Source organism: Artemia sp. Qi Xiang Cuo, chromosome 12 (assembly GCF_049724085.1).
Source record: "Artemia sp. Qi Xiang Cuo chromosome 12, ASM4972408v1, whole genome shotgun sequence".
NCBI classification, from domain to species: domain Eukaryota; kingdom Metazoa; phylum Arthropoda; class Branchiopoda; order Anostraca; family Artemiidae; genus Artemia; species Artemia sp. Qi Xiang Cuo.
Window position 1 is genome coordinate 62976870 of NC_142805.1, and position 20170 is coordinate 62997039.

Consider the following 20170-nt stretch of genomic DNA (forward strand, 5'->3'; position numbering starts at 1 on the left):
ACTGAACCTGCATTACCCTGCCAATCTTCCCTTTGAAAGCAATTGAGCAATCAATTTTAGGCTATTGTTTTAGAATTTTTTGCCAAAAAACCGTTTCCTTAGCTACTCTCAAGGGGAAGATCATCAGGGTAATGTAGGTAAGAAGGATTGAAATGTAATTGAATATGCATTGTCCTGCCAATCTTCCCTTTGAATGCAGCTCAGTAATCGGTTTTTGGTAATTATTTTCGGAGTAATTAGCAAAAACTGTTTGCAAAGCTAATCTCAAGGGGAAGATTAGCAGGGTAAGGAGGATTGACGTGTGATTGTACATGTATTGGATTGGCGATCATCCCTTTGAATGTTGCTCAGCAATTGGTTTTTGGTAAATATTTTAGAATTTTAAAAATGTCAGATAAATACCTTTTAGGAATAACAGCGATAGAATGCCGACAAAATTACAACGTTATTGGTTGATTGTGTTTTATTTGACACCTCAAAAGTGGTTTTTTGTTTCTTTTTTGTCGACCACTGACATGCCTCTTCGTTGATACTCCATTAGTGCTAGAGTCAGCGACTGTCGTAGACGTGTCACTCTTTCTAATATGACTCTAGTTCAAAACGCCAGGAAGCTCTTATATGTTAGCACTAGCCTCCATAGCAAAGTCAAGAGTCTATTATTGTAATCAGCATACTACAACTTATCGCCTCTAGATGTCAATCAGACGTCAATCACATTTGAATGACAGTTGACGCCCGGCTGAAAGCAGTTCAAATACACAGCTCTAAACATTTGAGTACTGTTCTGTTTATATTTTTTGCTCAGTCGTTCTTGATCTAGGGAATATATAAGGTGGTGCGTTTTCAAGAAGTGGTTTGTCTGTTTTTACGATTCAAATGGTTACGATTCCATTAGGGTTACGTTTTAGCATATTGGAGTTATAAGTGGAGCATTTAACGTTTATTGGAGTTAACGGTTATTGAAGTTACGATTGTAACGGTAATTCATTTTTTGATCTAATAAAATTAGAAAACCGTCCAAATGTAGAATAGTGGCTTGTAATTTGAGCTGTGCAGAAGCCAAAATCCACGTTTCCATTTTTGAACTTCTCTCAAAGTGATTCAGTACTTGTATAAGGTTATTCCCTCATGACAACGGATAGTACCGAAAGATGAAAACTCACCTTTCAGTCACCGAACACTAATTGATTTATAAAGAATCCAGTTTGACTAAATCCATCTTAAAACGTATACTTCATGATCAAACAGATGAGCAAACACAAAAAAAATATTTGGTGTTCCCACCCCCATGCGTATTTTTATGCGTATTTATAATATAAAAAAAATAATATAAAAATAGTAGAGAGCCTATACTGGTCAACATTCTAAAATCATATTTCTCATTATTATATAGCTTTCCTTTTTTAAGGGGAAGAAGAGATGGCAGCGCTTGCTGCAGCTGCTGCTGCAACTGGCAGTTCCATTCTTCCTCAATTTCCTCATCCAGAAGAGGATGACAAGAGTGACGAGGAAAGTTGTAAAACTGAAGATGAAGGAGAACTGCGAGTGGATGAAGAAGAAGAAAAAAGCGAAATTGCTAAGGATGAAGGCGATTGTCCTGTAACATCAAGGTTAGCTAGCATTTTCTTTCTTTTTTTTGGAAAAACTTAATAACAAGAATATAAAAGCAAACCAATCAAAAATAAAAATGAAGTGGTCGTCTCTTTCTTAGTTTTAACCTTTTTAGTCTTAGTCTTTTTTTTATTCTTAGTCTTAACCTCTTTTTAGTCTTAACCTTTTCCCACTCGTTTATCATTTAGTTTCAACCATTTTCTATTCGTTTATCATGTATAGCATATCAATTAAAAGACTCTAAAAATGAACCCTCCTAAGCATAAACTATTTAGTTCAAAAATACTGTAATACAGAGCAGCCTTAATGAAATAAATAACAGTAATCAAATATAAGTAAATAAAGTAAAAACATAATCGAATAAAAAGTAAGTGCTAATAGAAGTGATTAAATAAAGTAAAATAAGATAGTGAAAAGAAAAGTATTTAATCAGATAATAATCATAAAAATATCTAAAATCACACAATTTTTCCATTTTTCCAAAATAATCGGCCGTTGCTCCCCAAAATCTTGTTTTTTTACGCTTTTGATTGTAATTTTGTACTTTCCGTGTATAAGGATTTGTAACGATTTGTTCAAGAAATACTATAATAAGAGCAGTCTAAATAAAAAAATAAAAGTAATCAAATAGAAATAAAAAAAGTAAGAAAATAATCGAATAAAAAGTAAATGTTATGAAAAGTAATAAAATAGAGCAAAATAAGACAGTGAAAGAGAACAGTATTTAGTCAGATAGTAATCATATAGAAAATCTAAAATGGTACAATATTTCGATCACTTGAAAATAATCAGTCCGTGCTCCCCAAAACCTTGTTTTTTACGATTTCTATTGTAATTCTATACTTTCCCTATTGTGTGTTATTACTTACCTACTTACCTTTACTTACCTATTCTTTGTGTGTTTGCTTTAATTTGTAATGAACATTTAGTGAAACCATCTACAGTTTACGTTAAAGATACTGCTTATTTCGTAAGTAAGTTCTCTAAAAAGAGGGGGGCCTTTGCCCCACTCGTGCAGATATTTTTTGTTTATTCATCTCGTTTCTTGAGAAGTCTATGTGCAGTCTGGGTGATTATCCCCTCAAAAAAGGGGTGTAATTTGGGGGAAGGGGTGTAGAGAGTATGGTCCAACCTTCTGGATTTTGAAAAGAAACTGTTTTGGGTATTTTCCTTGAAAAATACTTTTTTTTGTATTTTTATTGAATGAAATTGAAAAAAATGTTAACCCCCCCCGAAGATTTTAAAAATTTATGCCAAAGGGTATAGACAATAAAAAAAAAGTTTGCCAGAAGGGTATAAAGGTCATTTGTATATAATTTTGTTTTACTAGCCATTGCCCAATGTAACCAAGCCCTAACTATCTCATAACCATTAAAATTAGTTCAAAGACAAAATGATCTTATTTTCAAGAAATTTCAAGTACAAATCCAAAGAAAATTAGGTTCTTAATCAAAAGCTTGATATTTAATAGAATATTATTATGCTCAGTTATCGATTAATGCTCGTAATGCCGTTATCGATTTCAGATAGTTTGGCGTTGGACTTTTTTTTCAATAAAAATGGTACTTATTAAGAATCCAGAAAACACGCGAGAAGTGAAGTTTCTTTAATGCTAATGAAATAATACAAAATAAGATGAAAATATAATAGTTTAGAAACAAATTTGGGGTAAATGGTACTTATTAAGAATCTAGTAGTCACGGGAGAAAAGAAGTTTCGTTAATGCTAATGAAATAAAACAAAATAGGATGAAAACATTTTTTGCGGAGTGAGCAATACCTCGCAAGGCAGCGGAAACTGCATTAGATTCTAGATGCGGTTCTTCGCGTGTTTTCTGGATTGTTTATAAGTACCAAAAAAATTGGACTTTCTGTTGTACTAGAACTTTTTGGTTCCTGTAAAAATAATGTTAAGATTTTTGTATTTGGATTTTTCAAAACTGGTTTTTCAAGAACCATTTTTTGGGTGAAAAATCAGCAAAAAATAAGTTAAAAACCCATGCCACCAAACAGCTTAGGAAGGTATAGCTTTCCTTTGAAGGCGTTGTTACCTTCAGGAATAAGAAGATTGTTTATGTTTGAATTTTTACGAACGTGAGGCGTTGTCGAATCTATATAGTAAATTTCTGCTTATTTATTTTTACGGTTAAACGTGACAACATTTGCGAAAATATGGTACTGCACTAAAAACTTCGTAATTTTGAAAAAAAAACATAAGAAAGGCCTTAGAAAACTGCGGTTTTCAGGTTTCAGAGAAACCTGCTGTTGTGGCTGGACGGATGCCAACTATGAACTGCTCACCGTTAGAACTTGAATGAACAAAGTGAATTTAGAAGAAATTTTGAAACCCCATTTATAAGTTATCAATCCGTCGATATCGATGTGATTGGTCTCAATCCTTTGCTGACATAAATCGAAGAAAAAATTCATCTTGGCTCTTTACGTGAAACTAATGTCGAATCCAGAGAATAAATGAGGAATCCGAAATGACGAATGACTAACGTCTGATTCGACACAAAAAAGGTTAGATTGATGGCTGTCACATCGGAATTGGCGGATTGATGTTGCCAACTGGTCTAATTGAAATTCTTCAGAGCGCCCGAGCGGCGACTCGCTCAGGTTCTTTGACGAACATAAATTTTCCTGTTTAAAAGCCTTTCGCATTTGATGTAATAAATGTTCACCGTGTATCAGCGAATAAAAACTAATTTAGTGTGAGTCAGAATAATACATTTTTACTGCCTTTGCAGAATGGCTACTGACACGAGTCTCGGTTGGTACTTAGTTAAATTTTTTATTTGCTAAACTTGCCAAAGAGCCTGCTAAATGATAGGTATAAAACGGAAAAACGTCGGGTACTTTTCTAGAATCTAACAAACAAGTACCTAACAAACAAGTATGTCTCCAATAAGAGACTCATGCATACTCCCGCCATTTACCCGTGCCCCAGCCATTTAAACACTTACCTCTCAATTTCTTGGACTATCAGTCTTGGCTTTTATCTGTCTAAAATTAGCCATGTCTTGGATGCAACCTATGCAACCTACTGCAAAATACTTGATAACTTCAATTGACAAACTCCACACAAGTGGAGTTTGGTTAATGCTAATGAAATAAAACGAAATAGGATGAAATGGTATTTAAAATATACGGGCATTTACAAGGAAACCAGTCACGAAAAACCCGTTTTTGACGGGTTAATCGCTAGAGTAATACAATGATAGCGTGGTTTTGATTGCGTATACGATATTTAAACCGTTGTTTTTTGGGATTTAGGGGGGGGGGAAGGTACCTAGGATAGGTTACGTATTTACATATTTAATATATGCTATGCTTTACCCCCCGCCCCTTAATGTGCAAATATATAGCCCAAATTTGTTTATAAACTATTATATATTCATTCCATTTTATTTCATTAGCATTAACCAAACTTGACTTTTTATAAGTGCCCATATAATGCCCAAGTACCGGATGAAAATATAATAGTTTAGAAACAAATTTGGGCTATGTATATGCAGATTAGTGGGGGGGGGGTAAGCATATCATATATTAATTACGTAGCCTAACCTAACCTAGCTTGACATAGCTACCTTTTAGTCCCCCTAAACCCCAAAAAACTTAAGTTTAAATTTTTTTCACGGAGTGAGCAATATCTCACTATGCAACGGAAACCTGTTTATCAATAGCGACTTTGAGATTTCGATGCGGTCTTTATTTCGTGTGTAGGCCTTCCCATATTCTAGACAAACACCAAACGTCATATATACTGTTTCGTCAGAATCGAGGAAAAACTATTTCCCCCTCTTTGCTTGTTTTAATTCTTGGGATTTGCTTAATGTTGGTCCTGATTTCAGTTTCTTGGAACTTCTGTGTGGAATTAGCTACTGTTGAGCATCAGGCCGGCCGAATATCTTTTAAATTTTAAGAGAAAAGGGTACTGTTTTATTATCTGTAACACACGCGAAAAGTGAAGTTTGGTTAATGCTAATGAAATAAAACAAAATAGGATAAAAATCTAATACTTTGAAACACATTTCGGCTATATATTTGCACATCAGGGGGGGGGGGGGGTAAAGCATAGCATATATTAAATACGTAACCAAACCAAGCCTAGGTACCTTTTTTTGCCCCTTCAACCCCAAAAAAACTAAAGTTTAAACCACTGTTTGCAATGCTCGGCATAGGAATTGTCCGTTGAAAGAAACCTGCATGACTAGTTTCTTTTATCGTGTTCGCTATACAATATCGCGCGTGTGTAACAGATAATACAACGGTACCGAGAAAATTAAAGGGTAATTATTAAAAGTGGGTAATTCCTTTCCTTCCATTCCTCCTTTTCTTTCGAGGTATGACAGAATTCCATTCCTTTGAGGTATGACAGAGAGGCAAATAAGAGGCAAATACCCTGCCTTTTTTAACACGTGATTGGTTCTCCTGTGTACTAGGAGCCAATAAAAGAAAATAAAAACTTTAATTTCACCTAATTGGTTCTCCTGTGAGACATTTTGATCAATTAAAAAGGATCACCAGTTTTGCGTCACAAGTTTTTTCCTAAGTAGTCCCTCTGTTTCTCGGTGCTAACAAAAAAAGTTGTGAGTTTTCTTCTCCCGAAAAATGAAAAGTTTAAGAAAATTAATGAGAAAATTTAGAAGTTTGCGAAAATTGTTGAGAAAATTTAGAAGTTTGAGAAAATTATTGCAATTGAAAAGAAAGAAATTTGAGAAAACAGAAAACAGAAAATTTGAGAAAACAGAGATAAAGAAAAGTTTGTTATTCAGTGATGTGGCATTATTCCTTTGGCGTATGCTAGAAAGGGAGACTTATGGAGATACAAGTTGTCCCACCTTTTTTAACACCTCATTGGTTCTTCCGTGTACCAGGATCCAATAAACAGAATTAAATTCCGCATGATTCGTTATTCCGTGTGACATTATAAGCATTCAAAAAAAAAAAAAAACTGTTTTTGAGTCACAAGAGCCCTTATGTTTCTCTGTGACAAGAGTGACAAAAGAAGTGGCAAAATCATATTTTGTTCTCCTGAGAAGTTGACGCTTTTCTATTTACGAGGTATCCACAGAACGGTCACAATTTTAACATACTCTCGCGACAGACAAAAAAAGTTCGTCAATCAGTGGTGTACTCCAGCTGCCAAGTTACAGCCTCCTAATTTTTCCACTATCATTTAAGAGTGCCTGAAATGTTGAGTGATTTGCGGTGTTTTGGCTGAATAGATCTTGGCCATTAGCATCGAATAAACTGACGCTTATGACTGATCAAAGTAATCCTTTATAGTAATTCTCCGTTCTTATCCCGAATCATAACTTTCGGGTTTCAGTTTTAGTCTGATATTGGCAGCTATATTCTGAATGACATCATATCAAACAGTTCGTGGTAACGAACTGTAAGTAAGGAGCGACCCGGCTCAATGGTAACCGAAACTCTAGAAAACGGGTTTTTGATACCAATAGATATATCGAGGGATTTAGATTTCAATTCTGATTTCAAATATATAATTTTCATCAAGTTTAGTCCTACCCATCAAAAGTTACGCGCCTGAGAAAATTTGGCCGATTTTCGAAAAAAGGGGGAAAGACCCCCTAAAAGTTAAAGAACCTTAATGAAAATCACACCATCATATTCAGCGTATCAGAGAACCCTACTGTAGAGGTTTCAAGCTCCTATCTACAAAAATGTTTTTCCCAGGGGTGATCGTATCGACCCAGTGGTCCTAGAATATCGTGGGAGGGCTCATTGGAACGGAAATTAAAAGTTCTAGTGCCCTTTTTAAGTGACAAAAAAAAATGGAGGTCAACTAGGCCCCCTCCCACGCTCATTTTTTTCCCAAAGTCACCCTATATAAATTTAGAGATAGCCATTTTGTTCAGCATTGTCAGAAATATTATAAATATGTCTTTTAGGATGACTTAATCACCCAAAGTCCCCAGGGGGAGGGCTGAAAGTTGTGAACTTTACTCAATGTTAACATATCGTTTTGGTTATTGGGAAGTATACAGTCTTTTTCAGAGGCGATTTTTTCTGGTAGGTGGGGGAAGGAGCGGGTCGGGGGCTATATGGAAGGATCTTTCCATGAAGGAAGTTTTCATGGGGGAAGGGAAATTGCCATGAAGGGGGCGCCGGACTTGCCAGCATTATTTATTGGTTATTGGGAAGTATACAACCATTTTCAGGAAGGATTTTTTCTGGAGGGGGGGGGCTAGAGGAGGGGAATACTCTGGAGAATATGTCCGTGGAGGATGTTTTTGTGGGGTAAGGGACATTTCGATGAAGGGGGCGCCGGATTTCCAAGCATTATTTAAGAAACGATCAGAAGTTAAATAAAAAAAATAAGTTTTTTCAACTGAAATGTAAGAAGGAATATTAGAACTTAAAACGAACAGAAATTATAACGTATGTGAGGGGGTTCTCCCCCAAGTCAATACCTCACTCTTTACGCTACAGTTTTTTTTTAGTGCTTTCAAAAGAGCTATATATTCTAATTAAACGGCCTTTTTGATTCAGTGTTTTGTTAATAAAATTTTTTTTTAACTTTTAACGTAAAGAGCGTGGTATTGACTAAGGGGAGAACCCCTTCATATAAGTAATAACATATACGTAATAAAAAAAAACAATAAAAAAACAAGCGATACGGCTCAATAGTAATCGAAACTTTTAAAAACGAAATTTTGATGTCAATAAATGTATAAAAAGAATGAGTTTATAATGCTGATCCTAAATATATAAAATTTATTAAGTTTAGTATTACTCATCAAAGGCTACGAGCCTGAGAAAATTTACTCGATTTTTTAAAGAGGGGGGAAACATCCCCTACAAGTGAAAGAATTTTAATGAAAAGCACACCGTCCGATTCAGCGTATCAGAAAACCCTATTACATAGGTTTCAAGCTCATATCTGCAAAAATCTGCAACTTTGTATTTTTTGCCAGAGGAATAATATACGAATATAGAAGTTAGTTACGTAAGTTAATTTTTAAATACATCCATTTAGCAAAAGAAAAGTAAAATTTTTATGCAAATAAAAGCTGCATTAACTAAAAAACGATCAGAAATTAAATAAAAAAAAAACAAGTTTTTTAAACTGAAAGTAAGGAGCGACATTAAAACTTAAAACGAACAGAAATTATTCCGTATATGAAAGGGCTGTCCCCTCCTCAACGCCTCGCTCTTTACGCTAAAGTTTGTCTCACAGCTTTATTTTTTAAAACAATAAAAAACTTTAGCGTAAACAGCGGCGCGTTGAGGAGGGGACAGCCCCTTTCATATACGGAATAATTTCCGTTCGTTTTAAGTTTTAATGTCGCTCCCTACTTTCAATTTAAAAAACTTGTTTTTTTTATTTAATTAGATATAAATGCGCCATTATATTCATTACTTGCAATGTTAGGAGTCTTAAGAATCTTGGGCTTTTTATCTGTATTTTGCAAATGAAAAACTTAAATCTAGATAATTTTTTAGAGCATTAGATCGATGTATCTTTAACTCAATATCGTTAGGGTCTACGGTTGGTGTCTACGGGGCCAGTCGGAATATTTTCAGAAAAGGGCAAGCCGGGAGAAAGAAATAGGGGCAATTTTTCACGAAATTTATCAAATTTTGAATAAAATATTTTTTTATGTAATTTCTTGGTCTAACCATGAAGCGTTGTTGAATGCCTGACCTCCTCCTCTGTATATACCCTTTCACTATTTTTAGCTTTAAGGAAGGATGAATTATTTTTCTAGAGGAGAGAGAGGACGGTCAGGGTTGCCAGTGGGCCTAATAAATAACTAAATAAATTACCTTAGATCACTAGACTTGAGTAATGCTATTCACTGGAGTTCATTGGAGTCTTGGCTTCATTTAGCTTTTTTATTTTAACTTGCTCATCGCATTTTAAAAGTTTCCTTTAAAATGATGAATTTCATCTTGAGGGGCTGCTGACTTCCCGGCGCCTGGTGTAAATCATAGAACGCCACGTGTGCTGCACAGTTCCACTACGCTTGGCTCAGTCCCTAAATTTTTAGGCACATTACTGCCATGCTTGGTGGGCTCCAACAAAAAGTGACCCCTCGACAAAGAGCGACAAAGACGACTCAACAAGGTGACTTTCTGACAAAGAGTGACCCCTTGTACCCCCCTTAGATTAAAAAATTGTGCTTTGGTAATTCCATGAAAAATACCTTTTTTTGTTTTTTTATTGAAAAAACAACAAAACTCTCTCCTATTAAACTTTTAACAATGGATGTACCCCCATCTCTCTACATTTTGTTGAAAGACACCACCGAACTGTTTTTCATTTTCAAATACAAATTTTTCTACTTTTTAACCAGACGACTCCAACTAGACAGTCAAAAAGACATCAGTAGAAGTTGGTATAAGGAAAAAACGTTACAAGGGAGGGAAAAAGTCACTAAAATTTGTGACAAATAACTGGGGCTAGTAACAGGAAGGGAGAGGAGACGGCTGGCAACTGCACCAAAGATGTAAATTTTGGCCTAAATAGGCAGATTCTCTTTCAACGTATACGTTTTGATTGAGCCATTGAACATCTCTCTAAAAATTATAATGAAACCATAATGGCGACCTAAGCGCAAGAGTTGCTTGTCATTAGCTGCTCATAGAACACTCAACGAGTGTAACTATATATTTGAGGAATGAAACTGTACGGCAAAAGTACTTATACGCTAAAAAAGTGTATTTTCACGCTAATCCAACAACTAGAGAGTACGCTGAACAAACGTGAAATAATGCTGCCAACGTGAAATAACGTTTTGTTTTTACCGTGAAAGGTGTTTGTTCCCACGACCTCATTTTGGGTTTACCTCTGGCCAAAAAATTAAACCCTACAAATTTAAATCTCAAAACTGTGTGACAAAATAATACCAAATATATTGAATCGAGAACTAGCACAAAATAGAATATTAACTTTTTAATGCTCTTTTCTTTAGACCTTAACAACCATATGTATAACCCCAGATGCAAAATAGTTTTTCATTTTATATCGATTGTATGTATTTACAGATAAAATGTATCAACGCACGGCACTATCTCTCTATAAACCTTGGGGTACTCCAAGATATCGCTTTCCTGTAACCCCAGGCGCAAAATAGCTTTTCATTTTATATCGATTGCATCTGTTTATAGATAAAATGTATGAACGCACGGCATTATCTCCCTATAAACCTTGGACTACTCCAAAATGTCGCTTTCCTAAAAAAATGTTGCTCGTAAAAAAAGTTAGGCAACCAGCCCCCATGCTTAAGTTCATGTTTAGTCAAATCAGATAAAAACAGAACTTACGATTCAATTGTCAACAAACCTTTCTGGGACATTTTTGGTTGTTCATCGCTATTTTTGTTGTTTTTTAGCCCTTTTTTGAGAAGTTGAAACTTAACTGGCCAGAACTTAAAAAACACAAAAAAATAGGCAAATTTACAGAAAATAGAGAAGTTAAAAAGTCCTAAAAATAGCAATATCTTAAAGAGGACAAAGCTCCTATCTCCCATTCCCAGGGTATTCATACTTGAGTGACTAGAAAACCATTTTCCCTTCCTGCCATTCCATCTAACATTACTAAGATAAAAGAGAGGGGGGCATCAATTGACGGTTGGCAATCACTCCCCTATGGGTTATGCGCCCACCCCCCTAGATTTAAAAAAAGGAATTATTTTTGTATTTTAATTAAAAAATAGCTTTTTTGGTATTTTCAATGAAAAAGAAAACACAATTGCCCCTCCTCCTAGATTTTAAAAAAGTACATTAACCCCTTAAATTTTCGTCAATTGGCTCCCCTGGAGAGAGAAAACTATTAAGGTCTGATCGTTGTTATCTAACATTAGTTTTATACCTTATATCGGGAGAATAATAACAAATATTGAAGATGAAAAGATCAGTTAAAAAAGAACTAGAATTTGCATTAGGAACTGTTCCTTAATTAGGAATTTTACATTGGAAACATTTGGTGGCATAAAATTCCTGTTTTGGGCAAATTCTCATTTTGGACATCAGTTTCTTGCAATGAAAGGTTTTGGAATTTATTGCCACCTTTTCAGCTTTTGAAATTCTAACCACGACTACAATTATCCTTGTGTATGACTGACAGTCGAGAGTAAGGAATCTCATTTATAATGGAAATTCGGTAGCATAATGATTGTATATGATTCGCATTTGTAAGCCTAATTTGTCCGGCTTGCCCTTCCTTGTCTGACAGAAAGGGGAAACCGAACTGTAATATTTTCTGGTTTTAATTATATATTCATAACTGTGCAAAGATACTTCTTAATTGTATAAGTTGATGACTTTGTTTTTCATAATTGCAGTAATTGGCCAGAAGCTTGTGAGATATGTTCCTTTGAGGCCTCTACAATAGGCGCGTAAGCAAGAATTTATTTCTGAGAGGCTGATTCTCAAAGATAAGGCACAACTTGGAAAAAAAACATAAGAAATAGGGGAATTATATAGAATATATATAAAATGTGATTTGGAAAATCAGTGCCGTATCCAGGGAGGTTACCCAGTTTGAGCCTCCACCCACGCTACAAATTTTTCCTGACTCGTACAAAAGTAACGAACATGCATATAAAACAATGTTTTGCGTTTTGTAAATATTTTTCGTACCCCCATTCCCTCCTGGAAAAAGTTCTGGATATGGCCCTTGGGAAAACCTAGGTATTTTGCTGGAGGGAGTGGAACTGAGGTTTTCTTCCAATCTGTGTAAATGCCTGTCATTCAGAGTAGAAAAACTCATACGTAAATGTAACATTAAACATAAAATATCCGTGACATAATTTGAGTTTTGTGTAAAATTCGGGGTGGCGGTGTCACTCTATTGGTGGTTGCCTAAATTCTAAAAAGCGGTTAGTTAAGTTCTTTATTGAGTTAAATTGGCATATAATAAGGGCTATTTCTTCTCTCTGATCATCATCTGGGTTAATACCTGAATAATTATACAGTTGATATCTTATTGACTCATATGCAAAAACTCACGTGCTTTCAAGTTTTTAATCTAGTTAGGCTCGTTTGATAAATTCCTAAAAGTTTTTTTTTCTTCTAGGGAACCCCAATATGCTCTCCAAAGTTATGGAAAAGAAGGGGAGCTCCATCAAATTGAGACACAGCACATTGCGAGTTTGTTTGGGGGTATGGTATCACCAACTGTACCTTCTGGCTTTCCCATGGATGCCCTTGCCCAGTCGTTTCTTTTTGGGGCCGGCGTTCCTGGTTTTGTTCCTAATAACGGTGTTTTTATTCCAACAAACTTCCCTTTAGGCATCGGAGGGCTACCCTATGGTCATCCTCTTTTAGCTGCCTTTGCAACACATCAACAGCAAGCAATACAACCCTTGGCCAAGCAAACTCCTTCTCCTATTGAGACAAAACAAGAAGTAACTGAAAAGAAGTTAGAGAGCGTTGATCATGGTGCTCTTGATCTTTCTACGTACAAACGCAAGGATACACACCCAGATAAGATTCAAGCGGCTAAAATTCCTCGTCTTGATAAGACTATCTTTTCGCAAAAGAACGGATTAAAGTCTCTTATATCACCTATAGCTCCAGCGAATGTATCTCCTGCGGATGCAACCCACGCTCTAGAGCGTATGAGTGAGCTAAGCCGACTGCCTAATGAACGACTAACCGCCAGCCGTCAGTCAACTTGGCAAAATCACTGGCTTAGTAAAGGCGGTGATGCGACTCGTGATGTGCTAAAATGCGTATGGTGTAAGCAAAGTTTTGATTCTCTGGCAGCACTTACATCTCATATGCGTGAATCTAAGCAATGTGGTATGACAGCTGCACTCACCAGCCAGTCGCCCAGCAGCTTATCTTCTACATCTTCAACGACGTCTAATAAAAGCCCACGGAACAGCATCAACGCTGATACTGCTAAAGATGGAGTACAACTTCCGCGTAAACTTGTCCGCGGTCAAGATGTATGGCTTGGTAAAGGGGCTGAACAAACTAGACAAATTCTAAAGTGCATGTGGTGTGGACAGAGTTTTAGATCCTTAGCAGAAATGACATCTCATATGCAACAGACTCAGCATTATACAAATATTATATCACAGGAGCAAATCATCTCATGGAAAAGTACCGATGACAAAACAAATGCTTTGAATCCCGTAAATACCGTTTTAACTTGTAAAGTTTGTGATCAAGCGTTCTCAAGTTTGAAAGAGCTTAGCAATCACATGGTAAAAAATTCACACTATAAAGAACATATCATGCGATCACTAAGTGAAACTGGCGGGAAACGACGTGCAGCAAGAGACAAGAGAAAAAAGGCACTGCCAGTGCGAAAGCTCTTGGAAATAGAAAGAGCTCAATCAGACTTTCATAAAGACAGTGACGAAAAGTGTGACGAAGGTGGTCGGGAGCAAAATGAGAAGCTCTTATCTTCCGTATCAAATATTTCTCCTAGCAATGTCCAAGATGTGTCCAGACCGAGTAGCAACGAAGGGACTTGCGCAAGCCCGAATTCAGTTGCTGATGAACCACCAAATGTGTTGAATGCTCTTGAAAAACTGATAGAAAAGAGCTTCGATAGTTCTCGACGTACCTCTGGTGGCGGAAGCTTATATATACCAAAGAAAAATAGCATTGCAGAACAAGATGTATCCACCGAATTTTCACGACCAGCTATTGATACGGCTTCATTTCAGCTACCTAGACATCGAAGTGCGAGTGAGTCAACTTCTTTGTCTGAAAGGAGTGAAATAAAACCCCCAAGCCCCTTGATAAAGGAAGAGAAAATGGATGCTGAGGAACAGAAATCACAATCACCGCTAACTGATTTACCTACAAAGCTAGAAAATCCAAGTCCTTCTCCTAGTTCAGCGAGTGATCACTCAGCAAGTAATATTCTTCCTCCCAGTCCAAGATCTGAGTCAGGACTTTCTGCATTAGGTTCAATGATTGATAACCTTAGGCCTCCAGGGAAGGCCCATCCTTTAGCTGCTTTACAGAAATTATGTGACACAACAGAAAACACTGTGCAACCACCAAGGTCTAGTGGTCAAGGAGGTGCAATATTAGCTTTCAGCTGGGCTTGTAGTGATGCCATTAATAATGACTCGGTGACTATAAAATGTACATTCTGTGACACCCAGTTTGCCTGCAAAGGGACCTACAGGCACCATCTATCAAAGGTACACTTTGTTAAAGACACAAGCAAATCTGCCAACGGCAAAGCAAGCAGCCAAAGCCCTCAACCTCCTCCGATTGAGGAAACCCCGCATGCTAAGTTCCTCAAGTACAGCGAACTTGCAAAGCAATTATCATCTAAGTATGCTTAGACAGTTAATGGGTTTTGGGTTCCACTAAATCTGTGTTTCTATTTGTTAGCTTCAAGCGGTATAAGTTAAGCTTTTTGAACTGTGATAGTACTCTGTATATAAAAAAAAAACCAGTGAAAATCTGAAGTTACTAGCTGATACGTAATCAGTGGCTTTAGAAAAGCGCCGGAGACATGCATTCCACATGTTGTGTAGTCTTTTTTCTTTTCTTTTTTGTCCTCTTTATGTGTACAAGCCTTTAAAATATTTTTGTTACTGCAACTTCGCATAAAAATATTTTTTTCTTGAATTCAAGAAATGATTTAATTTTGAGGAGGACAGGTTTTTAAATGCCCACACGCTCAAAATGCTTTTTTTTTACGTTAAAGTTGTGATGTTGCTAAATAATACTGCTTCTTATTTTATCAGGTAAATTTTCAAGTGACTGAACCAAAGCCGTATCCGGGATTCTTTTGTGGGGGTGGATTTTTTTTTGTGGGGGGGGGGTTCTACAAAAAACTTAAAAAATTCAGTAAAAATTTTTTTACCTATATGCATTTTTGTTGCGTTTTTACGAGTTTGACAAAAAATTTCTGGGGGGGGGAGGGTTCAAACCCCTTTTCCCCCTGGATACGGCATTGGACTGAACCATGTCAGAGCAAAATGATGAAACTATACCCCGCACTAATAAATTAAGTCAGAAAAATCTGGTTATTTGTTCGCGTCAGTTCCGTGTTTTTTTTAATTATTTTTGGTGGATTGCTATAACTACTCCCTTTGATTGTACGATTTGTTTCTTGTTTTCCTCCCACCTCTTTTGGAGTTATTTAGGGTCATAGGTGGAAACTTTGTGGTAATCTATAGGTTAGAGCTACGTCCAGAATAAGCACTAGGGGCTGACAACCCCCCTCCCTTCCGCCGTATGAAATGGTTGAAAGTGTTATAAAGGATACATAGATATTTACTTTCAGCGTATTGGAATTATTTTAAACTTACTGTGATGAACCAAGAACAGTTCTGATAATGAAGGCATTAAATTTTTTGGAACAAATATTTATTTTTCAGTGCATGTGAATTAAAAGGAAAAATTCGTCTTAATTTATTTCTAATAAATCTATTTGAAATTCGCTTTTTTTCTGCCCTTTAGTTTTAAATTCTAACAACCATTTTGTTTTAAACTCAGACTAAGTTAATTCAAGAAAGAACGTCTATGAACTATGGCACTGGCAGCAGTTTTCAAGGCGTCATAACACCGAACCAGGATAAAAGTCACCAGCCTGTCCTAAAATATGCTAAAACGTTCCTTTCTAAAGTTTTGCGTTTGTCAGCTCTTAAAAAATTGGCTCCCATCGCCAAAATACACCTGATCATCGTGCCTAAATACGAGGGCGGTTAGGAGGAATCCTCGCTTAGATTGGTCAGAAGGGCCCCCTTTTCTTGTTAAACCTAAAAAATGATATTCTGATTTCGAATCCCCCCAGGGAAACCGATGTGATCCCTGGATCCCCCCCACCCCCTTTAGGGGTGCATCTTTGTGCAACCATACTGAGTATAATGCCTATTGTTTTAGTTTTTTGTGCTTGTTCTAGAAATTTGAAGATTTTTATTTGCAAAATGTCTTAATCAAGATCAAGTCTTACAGAATACGTTAGCTTAAGCTTACATACTAGTATTATTTGAGATTTTTTCTGTTCAACCAGCAGTAAATTTTAATTCCTTTGGGTGAATAACCACGATTTAGGACTGTGACCTTCTCGTTAGTACTACGGACTAATTTGTTTATTTTATTTGTTTAAAGAGGATAGGATAGGCTGCTCGAAATTTTAATCGTATCTGAATAATTAGTACGCTATTATTAGTACACTATATTATTATTACTATTGTACCCTGTATTATATAGTGTATATCATTAGTACCAAAGCCGTACCCAGGATTTTTTCGGAAGGGGTTTTACTCAAAAAAAAATTCGGGGGGGGGGGGGTGTGTACACAAAAAACCTCAAAAAACACATACAAATTTTGTTTATATCCATTTTTGTTACGTTTGTACGAGTCAGACAAACATTTCGAGGGGGGTTAAATCCACCTACCCCCCCCCATCTGGGCACGGCCTTGATTAGTACACTATAATTAGTACATTATTAGTACACAGAAGTATACAAAATCCAAAGCTAGCTTGATGCTATTGTATCCCTCTTCCAATGCTGGATGATTGGGTTGGCGTTGATAAATTTCCTGGCCCATTTGCACGATAGTTATATTTTCGGGTTAATCTTTGCACGTATTTTTAGCCGCTGAATTTAAGTTGAAATTTCCCTGGAAACATCTCCAAGTTGACTCGCTACCCCTTTCGGGGGCAGATCCTGGATTTTTTGGGGGGGGGGTGCAAAATAGGTTAATCCGATAAACTTGTGTTATAGGAGCAAGTTTAATTTACGCAAACTTGCGCTAAGAGGTGCCAGAGGTGCCTATTGCGGATGGGAGGAATTACTCCTTATATTTAAAAAGATACATTTCTTGTTTTTTCATTAAAAAGAATTGGAAGAAAATTAAAAATATACCTTGTTGTATCTTCATTGAAAAAAAAATGGATTTTTTTTTCGCTTCTCCTACATTTTCGTAAATTGCCACCCCTGTTCTTATTTTGCCGACTCCTGAACACCAAAGATTGTCTTTCCAGAATTTATCAACTAAATCACACTGCAGAGTATCTTAGTTCCGAATTTACATGTCATATTTAAAATAATTATTTAGACGTTTGGTATTTTTAAGAGTATAAATAAATATATACTGTATAGAAGGCCTGAGCTACGACTCAGTTTAGGGAATTCGCCCATAACGATAGCAGTAATATTACTCTATGACAATGTTTCCATATTTTTCCATAGTTTTGGTGAATTAGAAAATTGTTGTACGTGTTTTCGGAAGTTGGATTTAAGTTTGAAGTTCCTTACGAAGAACACTTAAAAATTAAGATTGAACCTTTAAGGGTTCTCTAGTAACCATTATCACCTAAGACAGTATCCTGTCATCATTTGGAGGGGAGAAGGGGCTGACTGCGGGCAAGTCGGTCGTTTACAAAAAGCAAACTATGTATGTAGGTTACGGTTTTGAGCTAGAGGAAATATTTAGTTTTGGGTCCTTTTTATTGACTGGTAACATCAAAGACACCACTTCTCTGGTTTTCGATATTCTGGGTTCCAAGTCTTAGTATAATGTTTAACATTATATTCATAAGATTTGATATTTTACTAATGTTATATATTTAACATAATATACCAAATGCTCCATCGAAAGCTGATTTTTCGATAGTTATTTTTGCCCGTGAATATGTTTCGAGTTTGAAAACCGAAATCATAGATACTATGTTGTCTTCCTGTCGTCAAATGGGAGTTTATTTGTTAACGTGCTATTGCCCTGTTTCCAGTATCAAAATTACAAATCAATAATATGACATCACTCGCTTATTTTCCTTTCCAAGAGAATTTTCTCTAGAACTCTCAAATGATTGATCCATGTCACTCACGATTCTAGGAATTTCGAACGTTTCCAGAAGATGCTAAGGTCTATTGAAAATAAGTTCTAGCAATTTTCTTATAAATTCAGTAAGTCTTTTTCTTTTTGTGCTTATCATTTGTACGTGTTAATGCAGGCACGACTGCACAGTAACCAATTAAATTTAGGTGACCTAAATTTAGGTAAATTTAGGTGGTTTACTAAATTTAGTAAAGCACTAGAGCTTGATCTTGGCTCAAATTGACGCAGCAACCGACTAAATTTAGGGATACACTTGATCTTAACTCAAATTGACTTTGGAGGTCAATTTTGGGGTGACTTTTCAGGTATTAACTTTGGAGGGGGCTCATTCGACAGGAAATTTAAACTTCTTGTTCTTTTTTAAGAGTCGAAAGTGATCAAAGGACAACCAGCCCCGCCTCCTTTTCCCCAAAGACATTCGGTCAAAATTTAGAGAAAGCTATTTTGTTCAAAACAGTCCAAAGGCCAAATAATTATGCTTCCGGAGTGGATCATTTGGTTGATCTTGACTCAAATTGACTCGAGGAGTTGAACCAATTTTTGTCCTGTACTTGCGTATGCTTTGATTTCATTGGTTTATTTTTGTGACGTCAATCAAAGAGCAGATTTTATTAAAGCTAACTGCAAAAAAAAAAAAAAAAAAAATTCATCAGAAAGACTATATGAAAGACGATATGAAAGAGGCGAAATATATGTAAAAAAAAAGTTGGATGTAAATCCAAATAAGAAAGGCAGTGACAAATATACAAATATGTCAAAATAAGACTGGTCAGAAATGTATAAATTATTCAATAATAAAAATATTGAAAAGATCGATTCAAACCAAAGATGAAAACCAAACAAGGTCAAACATACCAAGAGAAAAATTAAACAGTAACTTGGAAACCGCTTGGAAAAAGAATTGGACCAAGAACATGAAACCCCATATTATTTTTATTAGCTGTAACAAAGGGTCAAACATTTTATTCTATCTTTCGAATTGTAAAGAGACTGTAGTCAGTGTCTGGATTTTTTTTGCACCTCCCTTTAAGATCTTTTTTGCACCTCCCTTAAAGAGTCAAGCCCTAAGAATCAATATCTAGATATTTTTTGGACCTTTCTTGGGGTGTTCTTGGTCTGAATAGGGCAGGGTGACTTCGGTATACGCTTGCGTGATATTAAGTTTGACAGCAGAAAGAGTAGAGGATCAAGTTCAGTGCACTTCCCTTTAAGATCTTTTTTGCACCTCCCTCAAAGAATTAAGTCTTAAGAATCAATATTCGGATCTTTTTTGCATCTCCCTTGGGTGTTCTCGATCTGGATTGGTAAGGGTGACTTTGGTATACGCTTGTGTGATATTAAGTTTGGCAGTAGAAAGAGCTAAGGATCAAGTTCAGAGCTAGCTAGCAATCCACATTTTTGGAAGAAACATATTTTGACTCTATCTTTCATTGTTTTTTGTTTATTTTTCTATTCTAGCTGCATATCATTTTCTTAGTGTTTTTTCTTTGAAGTTGTTACTTGATTTTGTGCCAAGAAAGGCCGTATCTAGGGGAGTGGATTTGGGGTTTTGACCCCCCCCCCGCCCCAAATGTTTGTTCGACTCGTAAAAACGTAACAAAAATGAATACCAAAAATTTTTTTAAACAAAACGAAAAAAATCCTTTTGTAACCCCACTCCCTTCGAAAAAAATATGGATACGGCCCTGGTGCTAAAGAAGCAAGTTTCAGTTTGGCTTATTGTAACTGTAGCTTTGTAAGAGGGCAGGCTTATTTA

The 20170-nt window shown here is 36.1% G+C and overlaps 1 protein-coding gene across 1 annotated transcript in view; it reads left to right on the forward strand.

Annotated features, from left to right (window-relative positions):
* Window positions 1-19059, forward strand: part of LOC148946390 (protein tiptop-like) — a 94799-nt gene extending 75740 nt beyond the window's left edge. Inside the window, exons 2-3 of the mRNA XM_089098432.1 lie at window positions 1409-1610; window positions 12661-19059. Coding sequence (XP_088954558.1) covers window positions 1409-1610; window positions 12661-14899 — 2441 coding nt within the window. The 3' untranslated portion in view covers window positions 14900-19059. The remainder of the gene's footprint in view (window positions 1-1408; window positions 1611-12660) is intronic.
* The last annotated feature ends 1111 nt before the right edge of the window (window positions 19060-20170 follow it).